The 15101-nt window shown below is 41.2% G+C and overlaps 1 protein-coding gene and 1 long non-coding RNA gene across 2 annotated transcripts; one reads left to right on the top strand and one right to left on the bottom strand.

Annotated features, from left to right (window-relative positions):
• Positions 1 to 1196: 1196 nt before the first annotated feature.
• On the bottom strand, positions 1197 to 13665 carry hyal6 (hyaluronoglucosaminidase 6). The gene is given in 5 exon segments (XM_051382508.1): positions 1197 to 5849; positions 6801 to 6890; positions 7142 to 8017; positions 8020 to 8109; positions 13586 to 13665. Coding segments are annotated over 4 exon segments (1509 nt in total). The 5' UTR covers positions 8077 to 8109; positions 13586 to 13665; the 3' UTR covers positions 1197 to 5363.
• On the top strand, positions 5612 to 14779 carry LOC127353347 (uncharacterized). The gene is made up of 2 exons (XR_007881275.1): positions 5612 to 5702; positions 12795 to 14779. It is a non-coding gene; the product is annotated as an uncharacterized LOC127353347 (long non-coding RNA).
• The last annotated feature ends 322 nt before the right edge of the window (positions 14780 to 15101 follow it).

Genomic DNA, 15101 nt, shown 5'->3' on the forward strand with positions numbered 1-15101 from the left:
CTCAACAAAAACACGTTGCTGTCACATATGTATATGTAACAGGAAGGATGTTCACCTTCTTAGCATGTTAGCATGATAACATTTGCATGAAACACAAAGTGCAGCTGAGACTGACTCACTGATGACAATCTGCAGTGGGAGGATAATACAAACACTATCCACTCACAGCAACTGTTTTTACTGAGGACAAAACTGTTATGATTTATAGTCAGTTATTGATCTGTTATAGAAGAACTTTAGGATCACAGGGGTGTCCCAGCTGTCTGGCTCTCTCCTGTCAGCTGATGTGTGATCACTGAGCACAGCTACAGACTAAAGGCCGACATCCAACCAAGCGTCTCTGCTAATCAACCAGACAGACGGCCGACAGGCTGCAACAAGTAATCACTAAAATCACTAACATCAAAAACAACCAGCAAGTAGTTAAAAGCCCATAATGAAGAACACAAATAGTAACAATTATACCATGGTCTGGGTGAATAGTCGATTCTGATTGGCTGCTGGGTGTCCATTTATACCCTCAATTAATGCTGAAATAAATTTAAATCTGAATGTTTCATAAATATATCTGAAAACACTAAGTGTAGTACGTCAGTGGCTCATCCTCTGAATGCCACAGGATGGCGACTGTAACAAACACACTGCCGCTTATTGCGTTACTGACTTTGAATCTTGCTAGCATAACGTTAGCTCTGTGTCTCATAGCTGGATCAAAACGTTCTGTGAGCAGAGGGAACCAGAAATATCTCCCGTTGCCAAGTCGTATCTATGGTCGTCCTATTTACTCGAGTAGTGAATAACGTTTCCATTGCGTTAGAACCTTATGGGATGTTAATGATTCTTTCAGGTATTAGGAAGGACCTCAGATGTTGCCAGGGAAACAGAGTTGTGGCTTGTTAAAAATATTTTTTTTATTGCAAAATGCATGAAAATATAAAATAATGGTCTTTTATTTTTTCTTTGGCAAGTGACCAAGTGGAATTGCCCTTAGAGGTGTCCATTATCAGGAATTAAAGGACGCAGTGGAGGGCAGAACCATCCAACACGCAGCCTCCCTTGTCAGGCATTATACCTTAAATAATCGTTTTGTCCACCAGCTACAATGAATAAAATGCATAATACAGAATACACACAGCTTCAAAGTGATGGATTTTCATGATTATGGTACAAATAGCTTCAAATAGCAGAAACCACCACCACTGAGTGCTGAAGTCAGAGTTTGGCTCTCAAATGATTTCACTTTTTATAAATGATTGTTTCACTCAGCTGTGCTTTTTAGTGCCCATTTCAGCTCCACCTAATCTCCATTCCTCTTGCAAATTAGGATTTTCTCGCTTCAGACAAAGATGAAGGGAGGAGGAGGGAGGTGTGGATGTAATTCATTATTTCAAAAACAACAAATCCAGGACAGGAGTGAATGAATGTTCCTCCCAAGTGGATCTGACAGTTTCCACTTGCGGCCAAGTGTTTCATGGTTCATCTGTCCGTCTTTGAGGAGCTGAAAACCACTAAAAGCTGCTTAATTGTGTTTTTGCTGGACAAACTCTCAATTTTTTTATACGTTATAAAATATTCTGAGTCACTGTGTTTTGCCTGGCAACTCATATCCAAAACATGTTTAAGGAACAGGTTCATCAGAAGGTGATTTACAGAACAGCAAAGTAAAGGCAGCCCTTTGCTTGTTGGAGTAGTAAAGTAGTAGTAGTAAAATTTATTCCAAGGTGAACAAAGATAGTCAGTGTTTAAAGAGCAAAATGCCAAAAATTACAGCAAGAGCTTTGTAATTTTGCCTGTGGTAAGCTGCCATGATTTTATGTACAGGTCAATAATCCCATAAGCAAGCGATAACAATTAGGCAAATCAGATCAGTGTATCCTTAGTGCTATGCCAACTGTGGGTGGTCCAGTCTCCATACAACAGTAGAAAAGAGCAACTGCCTTTTCAACAAGCAGTTCGGTCCCAGTCCTCAAATACTCCTGAGTCTCCACTGACACAGCTTATATAGTGGTGTGTTTCTTCATGGACATCAAGACATCATAACATTTCACATGAACAACAGTCAGGTGCTATCACTGTGCGCAGCTTCCCGAAGTCTTTTGGTCACCATGAGGTTGCCAGGTTTGGTACCACTGTGCCAATACAGAGACCGAAAACAAAACCTGTGCAAAATAACTGTATCTGGTAAGGCTGCCCTGAAAATTTGATGATTCGAATCATCTGCCGGGAAGACCCTGAGTCAACTTACAGAGCAACAGCTTGTTAGGCTGTACAAACCGAGTCTCAACATGATCACAAACCATAAAAGCTAACTGTGATGGACGCAGAGAAGAGTGATAGTGATAGTGATAGTGATAACAATGGGAGCATGACACTTGACAGCGGGGCAGCATCTGCTCCGACGCTCTCTAGATGAACTGTGACTGAAGTCCCCTTTTGAACCAGACTGTAGCATAACCTCCTCTACTGGGTTCTATCCACTGTGATTGGCTGTCAGCAGCAGCCCGGCAGGAGAGGCGCTCTATGGTGCGCTTTGAGTTTTTACATCACAGATGATGAAGAAAGGCATTAAAACATGAGGTAGACTATAACATGCTCTTGTAGGCTAATATATGTCGGGGTTTAGTGTGGCACTGAACTGACAAAAAAGTCAAATTTTTGAGTCGGGTACAGCCACAAGAGACACACTGGGCAGATGGATACACTGGTGTTTGCCAAGAAACAGTTCCAGCACGTAACTCCTCCTAAAACTTTTTTTTTACATCACTGTTTGTGTACAGATTAAACAAAGAAGACACAGCGTGTTCATTTGTGAGCTTTAGCTGTGTTGTTAGGTGTATTTTTAAACCTCGGACAAACCCAGGCTAGATTTTTCCAAATTTCCATTTATTACGTTAAGCTAGACTAACCACATCCTGACTCCAGCTCTTTACTTAACTCCAACTCCAAAAAGTGAATATCCGAAAAAAGTTGAACTGTTGTTTCAAAGCTGTGAATTTATAGGAATTCATCCAACAAAATGAAGGTCAGGGATTACAAAACTTGATGATCTATCACAGACCTAATGGACTCAGTAATAGCTACATACTATGGTTGTAATAACCTAGTCAAGTTTTGTTTCACCAAGTTCCGCCTCTCGCTACGATTAACAGGAAGTTTTGGGGTGCATTTAGCAAGGTGTACGTGACACAGAGAGAGAGCATGTGAAAGCCTCCATATTAAACATGAAGTAGATGCTCTGTCTAACAATGTTGAGCTTCATAAAAATTATTGAGGTTGAGCAGTTGCCAGCTGAAAGTGGCCTTATCCTAATTAGCTGCAATTTACATGCCTCAGTCAGGTCTTTTGTGTGAGTGAGAAGATCCAGTGAAAAGATCCCAGTAGCTGGCGAGCCACTGAGCTTGATTTCCTGGATTTACATTGCCACTGAAACAGCTGGATGAACTGTCTTCCTTGTGGTATGTGACAGTCATTCTGACTGGTACCAGCTACATCGAACACACAAACCCTTAAAGAGTGCATTCTGACTTATTAAACTTATCAAATCAGACCTTCGTTAAAACTGACTTTGACCAAATTTTTTATTGGACACTGACTTGGAAAGTTATTTGAAACTGTCTGGAAAATCCCACCTAAGGACAATTTAGGTTTAATTTTTCATAATGTGAAAGGGGTGTAGGTTACACTGTTTTGCCATTCATAAGCAAACTAAAGCCTCACTAAAAGCACTTGCGTTGTGTTAATGATTATTACACTCAAAACTCAAAGCTCCTCTCGGACCTAGAGTATGGTGTACTTATCCAGGAGTGGGTTACAAAACAATAAAATAAAAAATCGCCTACAACTTCATCAGTTAACCCTCACTTAAAAACCTTAATATTGTGCAGCTTTCCAATCCTCCAGCAGCAGCTGATTACTGATGAATCCTAAAGCTTCTGTTAAAGAGTTGGTAGAGACCTTCATCTATAATCAACTGACTTCAACAATACTTTCTGTAATCCACAGTTTACTCTATTTTGGCAGTTCTTCATTTAACATAAGCTTCTCCTCCATCCTCTCATCACCCAGAACAGTGTTTGATGCTCGGCTGTCCCTCCCTTTCCCGTGGGACAAACAGGGACTATTGTTAAACTGTTTGGTCATTTGCCCTGTCTCCTCGCTGTATAACTCATTTGACTGACGGCTCCAGCACCACAAAACTGCAGATTCACTCAGCAGGATAATGAAGAGCTGGCTGTGATGTCAGCCTCATTACAGTCATTATCCCAAACTAAACAAATGACTGTGACTGTAAACTGACAGAACTGCCTTTGTTGATTTATTGATTGCTTTAAGAGTTTTTTTTATAGAAGAGTATTTATTCTGTGCTACTGTGGGGGAAAATAAACTGAAAGTTTGTCTCTCTAAGGCAAATGAGTGGTAATTATTCAAGTTATCTTGCTGTAAGAACACAAAAGCATAATTAGCATAATTTTATGTCACCAAAATTGTATCTTTTGAGTGTACTCACCAATTTTAGTCTCTGGAAAGGTTGTAGCTTACAGTTACTGGATTCCCAGTAAGAGACCCAGTTTCACAAAAAAAAAAAAAAACATCCATCAAAACTTTCCACCACACAAACAATTCACTGTTGACCCATATGTTTCATACAGTTTTCACTTGCAACAAACAGAGGCTGTGTATTTAGACATATCTTGTCAAAAATGTGTTTGAGTATACTGAGCGTACAGATCAGCAGTGGAGAAATGCAATGTTTACTTCACAGGGTGTCTGGGCTCACCCTTGGAGTGGAAGCAGCTCACAGCTGATTCATTGTGTAATAAGGAGTCAGTTGCAGTGGCAGACTCAGGCAGTTTGAGGGACAAGGGCAAAAAATTAAAAGGGCACCATAACATTTTGATGCATCTGTGGTAAAACAGCTTAATTAGGGTAAGGATTAGCACCCTAGAGAGCACTTTATCATGTTTTAACTACCACTGTGGCATCCAAAATGTGCTGTGTTTTTACAGCAACCCTGGACGTATGCTTTAGGACAGCATTTTATGTTAATACTAAAAAAAATGACTCTTACATGCAAATGTACCTCCTGGATTGCACGACTAGACTATGTAATTGATAAACAGTGTCCTACTTTGTTTTTAGTGGAAGGAATGTACTGCTGTTGTTGTAGTCTTAAAAGCAAAGAGAAGTTGGAGGTTTTCCCATTCATTTCAATACAGTTTTCTTGGAGCATCATCTAGTGGACATGAGAGGAACTGCAGCCGATCACACTCGAGGTCAGGCTAGCACTAAGGTGTAGCTGCTTAGTCTATAGACCTATGTTTTGTCCTCTCTATAGCTGTGGTCCTAAAATTAAGTCCTGATGTCTAAAGTATCAGACACTTAATAATCAGACAGAGTCCAAGGAACATGATGATACACAGACAGGAGAAATGGAGGGATAGGAGGAGCAAGATATCTCCCAGCAGGCTGTTCTCCCTGGGGTCAGGCACAGGGATCACAGGCTGAAGTGGGGGAGGAGGAGGATGGGGTGGAGCCTGAGGCATCTCACAGTAAACACCTGTCCAGCCTTGGTAGCACTGGCAGGTGAACTTGTGCTTCATGTCCAGGATGTCATGGTTGTTGAGGTGACCACTGACATGGAAGCGAGGGCCCCTGGGTGTCGGGTTGCGGTGGATGTGGAAGAATCGTGGGTTCAGGTGCAGGTAAGCGCCTGAGTCCAGGCTCTTGCGAACGCACCTGCCATTCTTCTTGCAAAGCGCTTTGCTGCACAGCTTGGCAGCAGAGGTGACGTTGATGACATAATGTCCCAGTGGACCGTCGATGTACTTCTTTACTGTCAGGCAGTTCCTCTGGAGGACGCAGGATACAAAATACACTGTCATTAGTCTGTAAAAATCTTGTAGTTTTTCATTTTTCTAATCATTAATTAGAAATCATCTCCTCTTTACATCTCTGCTGCGCATTTCCCACACCATACCATCAGGTTTTACCTAAAACCTTAGCCTAGATTACATTATGATAGGGAAAAATATATTTCATTCTTACATAACATGTTCAGATACTTCACCTATAGAAAAAATATCTCCTTTGCTAAATGCACACCACTTCAGCATGTTAAGAACTCAACTGAACTAAACTCAACTTCAAATAATGGTCTTATGACTGTGGAAATTTTCATGTGAGAATAAGCAATTTTCCACCTTTTCTGTTGTGTCATAGTATGTTTGAAAATGTCTTTTTAGTGATAAATATATGACAGATACATAGCTGAGTGCTGTAAACAGCATGTAAGACAATTCACACCAACAGAGACCCTTTTCACACATAAATCTGATGCTTTCTCATGATTTTTGAGTGTCAGAGTTTAGTCAGAAATAAAAATCTAAAAACTCACTATTTTTGGAAACATTAGATTCCCGAGGAGAGAAGAAGGATGTCTGTTCATATTTTTCACAGTCAGAAATTATGATACCTCTTTTTATGCACCGTGACTGCATGCAGTTTATGGCTTTTATTGATCCCTACTGCTTTGTGGCTTGTTTTATATAATGTATGCTATAATGTAGGGGTAATGCAACACAGTAAGCATTCCATTTAAGGCTGTTCCTTTGAACTGATTTAAGTGAATTTAAAGCTGGAAGGAGAGCCAGGGGGGTGTCTCTTTATTGAATTTAGTATTGAAACTTATTTTAAAACCTTTGTAGTGCATGTTGGCAAATAAGCATAAAGCTTGCAACACTGTATTCAGTTCTAAGTCACCAGTTTGAACAATAGGTTTTGGTTGTACTTTTTACCATTACCTGTGATCGAGCGTACTCTGATGATCCCCAGAGGACGACGCCTGACACTCCTAATGCAGCGCTCTCCCCGATGGTGTGAACCAGATCACTCTGAAACAGAATTCCAGAGGTATTTTTAGCTTAGCAAACACTTGACACACAACCTTTCCATTGCCTTTTATATGACACATGCAGAAATCCAAAGGCTTTATTCCTTCTCTTCCACTTTTTCATAACCTACAAATGCTCTTGTCGCTACAAACATACTGACAAGTGTCCTTCTACATACATACTTAACTACTGTATACATTACCATGAAGACAATGGTTCAAAGTTTAATTACAATATTCACCCAAACTTGCCTCTGAAAGAACCACAAAGGTATAGGCGTAGAAAGGTCTGGAGTAGACAAACACAGGCAATGTGAAGTCTGTACGGGCGATGGATGCAATTCTCATGGCTTCCTTGACTCGATAGTGGACAAACTTGACGGTGTTGGGGGAGGACTTGAGCTCATAGTCCAGATAGATGGACGGGTAGAGGGCGGTGCTCTCCTTCCAAAGCCACATCAGATGGTCATTGCGTACATGCTCAACATTGGGACATTCACCGGTGTACCGTTGCGGGTGCTGCTTATATCCATAGTTGTAGCAGTCTGGGAACAGGTAAAATCCCCACAGCCCGTCAGGCCTGCGTCCTTCAGCCAGGGCCAAGGTCAGGTTCATGAAGGTCTGCCCAGCCTTCTCAAAACTTTCCTTTGCTTCCTTCTCAACCTTGCTCTCCGGCCAGTTCGGGTGAAGTTTCCGGATCTGTTCCTTGGACTTGTTGCGATAGATGTCCTTGGATCCCCAGTTTCGGACCCACTGAGGCCTCCAGTTCTCCCAGTCGATGACACCCAGACCTCGAAAATCCTTGTGGGGGATTAGCTTGTCAATGTCGGCCCGGGCCTTGCTCAAGTGTTTGGAAATGCTCTGGTTTTGTGGCAGTCCACCGTTGATAGGGATCCCAGAGTTGGAGTAGTATGGGTAGTATCCCAAGTGGCTGTGGTAAAATATGGTAACATTTGGTCCACTTAGGGTTTCATTGAGGTTTGCTACAATGTCGAAAACGCTGAGGTCAAGGTCCACCTTGAATCGAAGGCGGCAGGACTCAGTGGGAGCATTCCACACAACAACAAAAGGCCGGTGAGGGATCAGAGGTGCCCGGGCCGGATTCATCTGGTCGCCCGAACTTGGAGCTTTACTCTGATGCCAACCCACAAGGCCAGTACCAGGAGACGTAGCTCCATCAGCGCCATGGTCCCTGACTCCACATGGAGCAATTAGTGGTCCTACAAAGGCAGAGGACAGAATTGACATGTTTGGAGTGAAAACAAACACATTATGAGCTTCAGTGAGCAAAGATAATCGGGCAGGCCTGTGAGAGGACACATGAGTGATGATCACTGAAGTGAATGCTCCAAATTCCACAACACAGCATAAAACAAAGCTCCCTTGTTCTTATGTGGAGAAGGACTGTGATAAAAAGGATGCTGGTTTAAATCCCGAAGCAGCAGAGATGGTGTGGAGTAATCAGGATGAGTCCTCCCTCCTCTTACTTACCCTCTTACCCATTAAAACTGTAACCAGTAATCGAGAGATACTTTTTTCCACAGTCAGAAGGTTGTGGCCTCTACTGCTGGACTGGAGTCTGATTTTGTGAGAAACCCATTTAATGCTATATTTCTACAGTAGCCCAGAACAGAGAAACCAAACACTGGCTCTAGAAAGGACCTTTCATATTTTTTGCATGTTTTGCAATTTTTACCATTTGCCACCTTTACCACCTATACCATTAAAGTGATGTACACATAATACATTACTAATTATAATCCATATGTGATTCTACAAACATTTACTGCTAACAACCACAACCACAGCTTATCTGTTAACTGAAAATAACAATAACAGCATGGATACAAATTGAATGGACATTCTCGCAGATTATGAGGGCAAATGTTGTCAGCAGTTGGTGATTGCCGTTCTTTGGAGCACTCTTAAAAACAGTTATATATCTGTTTACAAAATTAAACTAGGTGACACAGGAACCATGTGTTTTTTAATAGTGTCAGAATGAAACAGTTATTTTTAAGTGAAATTTGCTTAAATTAAATCAGTACCTTTATTTAGGAACTACAACTACAAAGGTTAAAAGCCTGATCTTTATATATTCAGTTACACATTCACGTTTACTGTTTAATGTTTTCTTTGTTGCTCTGCCTTTTATTTTCTTCTCTGTCATTCTTCTGAAACTGTTCCCTCCAGCTCTTTATGTAAGAGCCCCCCACACCATCCTCATATAATTGCTCTTGGCGCCCCCTCATATGCAAGTAATTCATATTTCAGTTTTTCCAAAGTCGGGGGAAAGACATTGTGACCCAGCTCTTGGGAAACATGGCCACTGAGGTTGCCTCCAAGAACACCACGGAAAATCTCCCATCATTTTCTTTGCGGGATTGTAACCAGAGTAGGGAGCAGGAAACCGCCGGTGGGCTGAGGCTTCTCCGATCATTTCAACTTTTCATTAATCTGAGGAGGGCTGGCCTGGAGCTGATGTTCTCTGATTACTTTAAGCGCACGAGAACTTTATGACTGTAGTAATCTTGGAAGTGGATCTGTGAGTGGAGAGCTGGAGGAGAAGACGGGAAGAAAGAGGACTCAAAGTTATCGTCACAAATAAATTGTCAAAATGTTTCCTTTAAAACATTTTAAGAAGGCTGTAATTTATCAAAAAGTTTCCTCATGTCCTCCTCAGCTTAGGAAAGCATTTATTCAGGCTTTGTGCATCGCACCAGTTTCATAATCCTCCCAGCTGGATGGTTTTTCTGATGATCCTGATCCAAGACAAACAGAGTGTGGTGAAGCCACTCAGGCTGTCCTCCAAACCACCGAAAGGCCCAGAACCTCTGGCAACATCGCTACTCCAGACCACAAGAAAGACCCCCCAGACACAAAGTCTGAGTCCAAACTCACATAGGAGACTCTATTTGATATTTTGTCTCAGACAGACACAACGAAACGGTAAAAAGCTATAACTTAACTAATTGGATCCAGATGAGGATAGGGTAAACTGTCAATGTAAGCTAACTCATGATTTTTAGCTACGCTACTGGCATGGCTCTAAGGATGGCAATGTCGGTGCACCACTTTGGTCCAGACTGAACTATCTCAACAACTATAACTACTGTATAGAATGCCATGAAACTTAGCTCAGACATCCATGGACTTTAGTGGGTGAATTGTAATAATTTTGGTGATCCCTTAACTTTCATTCAACCCCATCATCAGGTCAAATTTTTGATTTGTTCATTACTTTGGTAATACTAATTACTAGTGTGGGTAAGTATTGAGGCCTGGTCAGACCGGCTTTTTCTTGCACATTCAACCTTGACGTGAACTCACACTGTTGACCAATAGCAAGCGTGGAGAGTCCAGCTGTGTTGCACCACTTGATTTAACCTCATATGAGACAACAGTCAGTGGTACAAATATGTCCTTTGAATAAACTGTGTGAACTTATTGACCCATTAGTAACCAAGCTAATGAGGTTTCTTACACTGAGCAAGCTTGCTGGGATCCTGAGCCACTCGCATGCTAGTACTATTCAATCACAGTAACTTTCTGGCCTTCTCTCTATTTTGTCTTATCTGAGGATGGTACATAATTTTCCACTTAGTAGAGTCACAGAAGAGGGAAAAAAGCTCTGCAAGCTATCAAGCTTGCGTTGGCTGGATTTTATCTGCATTGTGGCAGTGGTGTGTGCAGATGTGGTCATGTTGTATTCGTGGGTCTCAGGCTTGTCTGGATGGGTCTGAGCGAGTGTGTTTGATTCATGACTGTTGCAGTGTAATCTGGAAAATATGAAGCCAGCCTTGAATTAGCAGTTAATGATCCAGCGTTAATGTCCAAGAACCAGAGACAGAGTGACTGTCGTTATTCAGCAACACCACACATCATGGGGTGTGTGTGTGTCTTTGTGTTTGTGTGTGTTTGGGGGCCTTTAAAACCACAAAGTCTGAGTCAGACTGCTGATTTGACTCCCAACATGTACATATGCATGTGTAGAGTTACAAAACAAGTAAGCCTGTGTGTGTTTGTGCATTAAATCCTGATTCAACATATTATTCAGACTATAGGTTTTCATTGACAGTCAGAACTGGTCTGAAGAACTGGCATGATGATCAGTGCCAGTTAGTTCACTTCACAGTTTATGCTCTCCATCTGCCTCAAAAAACAAATGTTTCTCCTGTGACGATGATGTAATCAGAGCTAATAGAGAGTCTGCTTGGATCCATTTTGGTATTAAACATATTGGCACAAACCTGAGACCTATAGTAGGACTGATTATACTGAATTTCATTTGGACACACCCCGACTCGTCTCCCCTGTGGGGTATCAGCTTTAAAACCTTTAGTCCAAAATATAAATACTAACTGAGAATCTGTGGATAACATAACATTTGGTGTTATTTTTGAGTGTATGATGAGACATCTTGTACCATTCTCCCACCTCCCCAGTGACTGATCACGCCACTAGAGGTTAACTAGAAATCATTGTGTACTTAAAAAATAAAAATAAAAAAATGTGTAGAGGACAAAATATATTTTTGTTTGCTAAAATTAAATTACTGAATTATTTTATCTGACATTTTAAATACAACGTATGTGCATACAAACAACTATTTTAGGGTTCAAAAGATCCCATTACAGAATTGAGACAAAAATATATTTGCACATCCAACAGAACAAGATATCTATTGGCCAGATTTTTTAGGAAATGTACTTTGGATTTTCACGTTCCTCCAGAGAATCTGCCTCTTTAGATGTAACTGACCCAATGACCTTCCTCCTAGCGTCACCCTTAAGACAAAGTTTTAGCTAAATTATCAGGATGTTGTCTGTCCATCACTTACATATTGTATGTATGAGAGTTTGTGTCACTTACATGGATACAAACACACAGATACAGATACAGGTAAGTTTAGGCGTCAGTCTGCTTCAAACGAAGTGCTTGTTGGATCATCGACACACTGAACAAACTAGTTCATTTGAAGACTACTGAGGCCTCTATACTCCATCACTCTCACATGCACTGATTATATCTGGATCATTTCCAGGTTTCAGTGGAGTCTTGATTATGTTCACGTGAGGTTTTCAGGCTGCGGTTTCTCTGCTGCAGTTTGCAGATGTGATTTTATGGTTTTATTAAACACCAGTGCTCAGACATTTCACTGCAACAAGCTGTGTTTTACATTTTACTTTCACAGTTTAATCATTAAGCACGTGTGTCCACCCATCTGTCCTCCTCTCTATGTTTTATGCAGCGGTGGAAGAAGTACTCAGAACTTTTACTACTAAAAGTCCTACATTTTTCACCCATTTTACTTATGTATAAGTAAATTGGGGAGCCATGGTTCAGTTAGTAGATCGGTTGTCTAGTAATCGGAAGGTTACTGGTTTGATCCCCAACTCCTGCAGAGAGAGTGTGTCCTCGAGCAAGATACTGAATCCTTAACCTCTCCTAATGACCAGGGTGGTATCTTGCATGGCAGCCTCCACCATCAGTGTGTGAATGTTGACATTTCTTGTAGTGCTTTGAGTGGTCAGTACTAGAAAACCACTACATATACTATATTCATGGTCCGTTTACAATTTAAAAGTACAAAAGTATCAGCATCAAGTATCAAAGTACTCATTATGCAGAATGGCTCACTTTAGAAGAACAAATATATTGTATTTAATATGAAGTAGCAGAAAATGGAATTTCTCAGGCAAAATACCAGGACCTCAAAACTGTATAGTACTTGTGTACTCTGTTCAGTTTCACTTGTTGGCTAAAGGGTGATGCTATCATGTTGATAACAAATGTACAATTGTGACAGCTTTGGCCAACTATTATTTGTGTTTTACCTAATTTACTCATGTTTAATGTACATGTTGTCACTCATTCTACTTAATTTACTTTGACTTTTGTCCAGATAGGAACAGCTGAAGAGAGACAGGAAAGGGGGTGAAAGAGAGGATGACATGCAGCAAAGGGTCTTGGACTAAAATTAAACCCAGGCTGCTGGACTCTTACTTAGTACATAGTACGCTCTACCAGGTGAGCTAACGGGGCACCTTGGTCTATCTCAAGTAATCAGTAGCCTTCACAGCTGAGTGTTGAATTCAGTAGAACTTAAGTGTGTGTATAGCTGCAGTATGGCCACAAGATTTAATTGCAATTTTAAAAAATTATAACATATATATATATATATTAAAATCATTGTTTGGTTCTCAACAGCTAATTTAATCTTTTCTAATGTACATATTGTTGTTCATTTTAGAAATCAATTAATACACCACAAACCCCTCCTATAAACAGCAGTTGTCCATCATAGCTTCCAGGTCTGTCAAGCTTTGGATTTCTTTACATGCCAAAGTGGTGTGGCTCGCAGACCAAAACTCTGTATCTGGAGTACAAGGGCAAAAGTGTAAGACAATTAGTGTTTACTTCTCCTGCAAATGTTAGGCTATTTCTGGCTGAGGACTTAAAGCATCCCCCCTTTCGGAGCCAAGATGCTAATATTATCAGAGTTTAAAGTAATATCCACCAGTTTGTGGAATCTGTGTTCAAATCTTTCATTACAACCTAGCTTCATTTCACTCAAATATCACCAGTGTTACAAGGACATTAGCAACTGACAATCCAGCCAGGAAATGGCACAAACACATTTTATTTTTTCAATAAAAGGAAATAAAAACTGTTTTTAAGATAACGATAACATACCTTCCAGTCCCTGCTGACTGTGCTGAAGATCACAGCCTGAGGTAGGATAATTTCCGTGTCTCTTGTGTTTTAAACTTCAGATACAGAAGTTGTCCATCTGATAAGCCACTGAATTATCTCTCTGTCTCTGTACCCTCTCTTTCAGGTCCCTGGCTGCTCTCAGGGAGAGATGCCCCACTATTGTTGGTTTGGCCCCTCCTCATCTGTGCCCAACAAGACTTTTATTTACTGGACCAAACAGCAGAAGTCCTGGACAGTAAACAGACTGGAGCACATATTGGTGTTAAGACCTATGAACTACAGTTACTTGGGGACTTAATATAATAGCAACAACAACAACAAAAAACATTCGCTATTTGATAAAGGAAAAACAAGTTATCTTTCTGAAACTATAATTGCAAGCTAAAATAACTCTAATGCATTCCTAAACACACTGCCTCTGATGGACTTTCACAGCAACGGGGATGTGCCATGCACTTTACTAGCAAATCAGAGTAGGCCTACATAAAGCACACATTCAAAGTAACACTACTCTAGTTTAGCCTATATGCCGCGAACAAAAAAACATGGCAAAGAGTCTACAGCCATGCTAGCGGCTACTAGGGCTGTTCTTATGCACAGCAGTGCTTTGAGTTGAATGCAAATGGTAGCATGGTCACAATGTCAATGCTAACATGGTAATGTTTAGCAGAAATACTGTTTACAATATTAACCATCTTAGTTTAGCTTGTTTGAATGCTAACATTTGGACTTCCGGTTTGATGAGGTAGAGTGCAGACGTGCGAGGGGGGAGCTCCGGACAAACTTTTCATTTACTCTTCAAAGTCTACCAAATTAGCAGTGCTTTTCTTCCAGCCGACTCGCGTATTATTGAACTTTTATATGGGAAAGTGTATGAGCAGCTCAAAGTCTAAATACCAACCGATAAAAACAACTCGAGCAACGTGCATCTCGGCTAAGCTAGCTAGCATGACCGCTGCCGCCGCTTCAGAGCGTTCAGACCCGGGGGGCAGTGGAGCCGAGACCGGGAACCTCTCCGACCCAGTCACCAAGATTGACCTGCGTCAACAGCGTGATAGCTTCAAAGCTGACATGGCTATCCTGATACAACAGTCAACTGAATCCCTGAAGCAGTCGGTCGATGCATTAGGACAGCAGGTGACATCATTTAACAACCGTCTCAGTGGGTGAAAACTTTGTGAAAATCACAGAAATAGAAGCCGTTGTCAAGTCCTTACAGTCCCAAGCCACGGTGCTCCTGGAACGAGTGGATGATCTCGAGAATCGGTCTAGGCAGTCTAACTAGCAGATGCTACAAACACCTGCAGTTGCAGTCGGATATCCTCTTTTCTCTACAGTACGACAGGCTACTGTTTTGGTTGTATATGGTTTGCTAGTAGGCCTTATGAGTAGTGGGTGATTTCGGACACAGCCCTTGTTTGCCACCGTTATACCCCATAAACGGCGAAAGATGCCGTGGCATCTTACGGTGAACCGGTGGCAACCCACACAAACA

This window comes from Dicentrarchus labrax, unplaced genomic scaffold (assembly GCF_905237075.1).
Source record: "Dicentrarchus labrax unplaced genomic scaffold, dlabrax2021, whole genome shotgun sequence".
NCBI classification, from domain to species: domain Eukaryota; kingdom Metazoa; phylum Chordata; class Actinopteri; family Moronidae; genus Dicentrarchus; species Dicentrarchus labrax.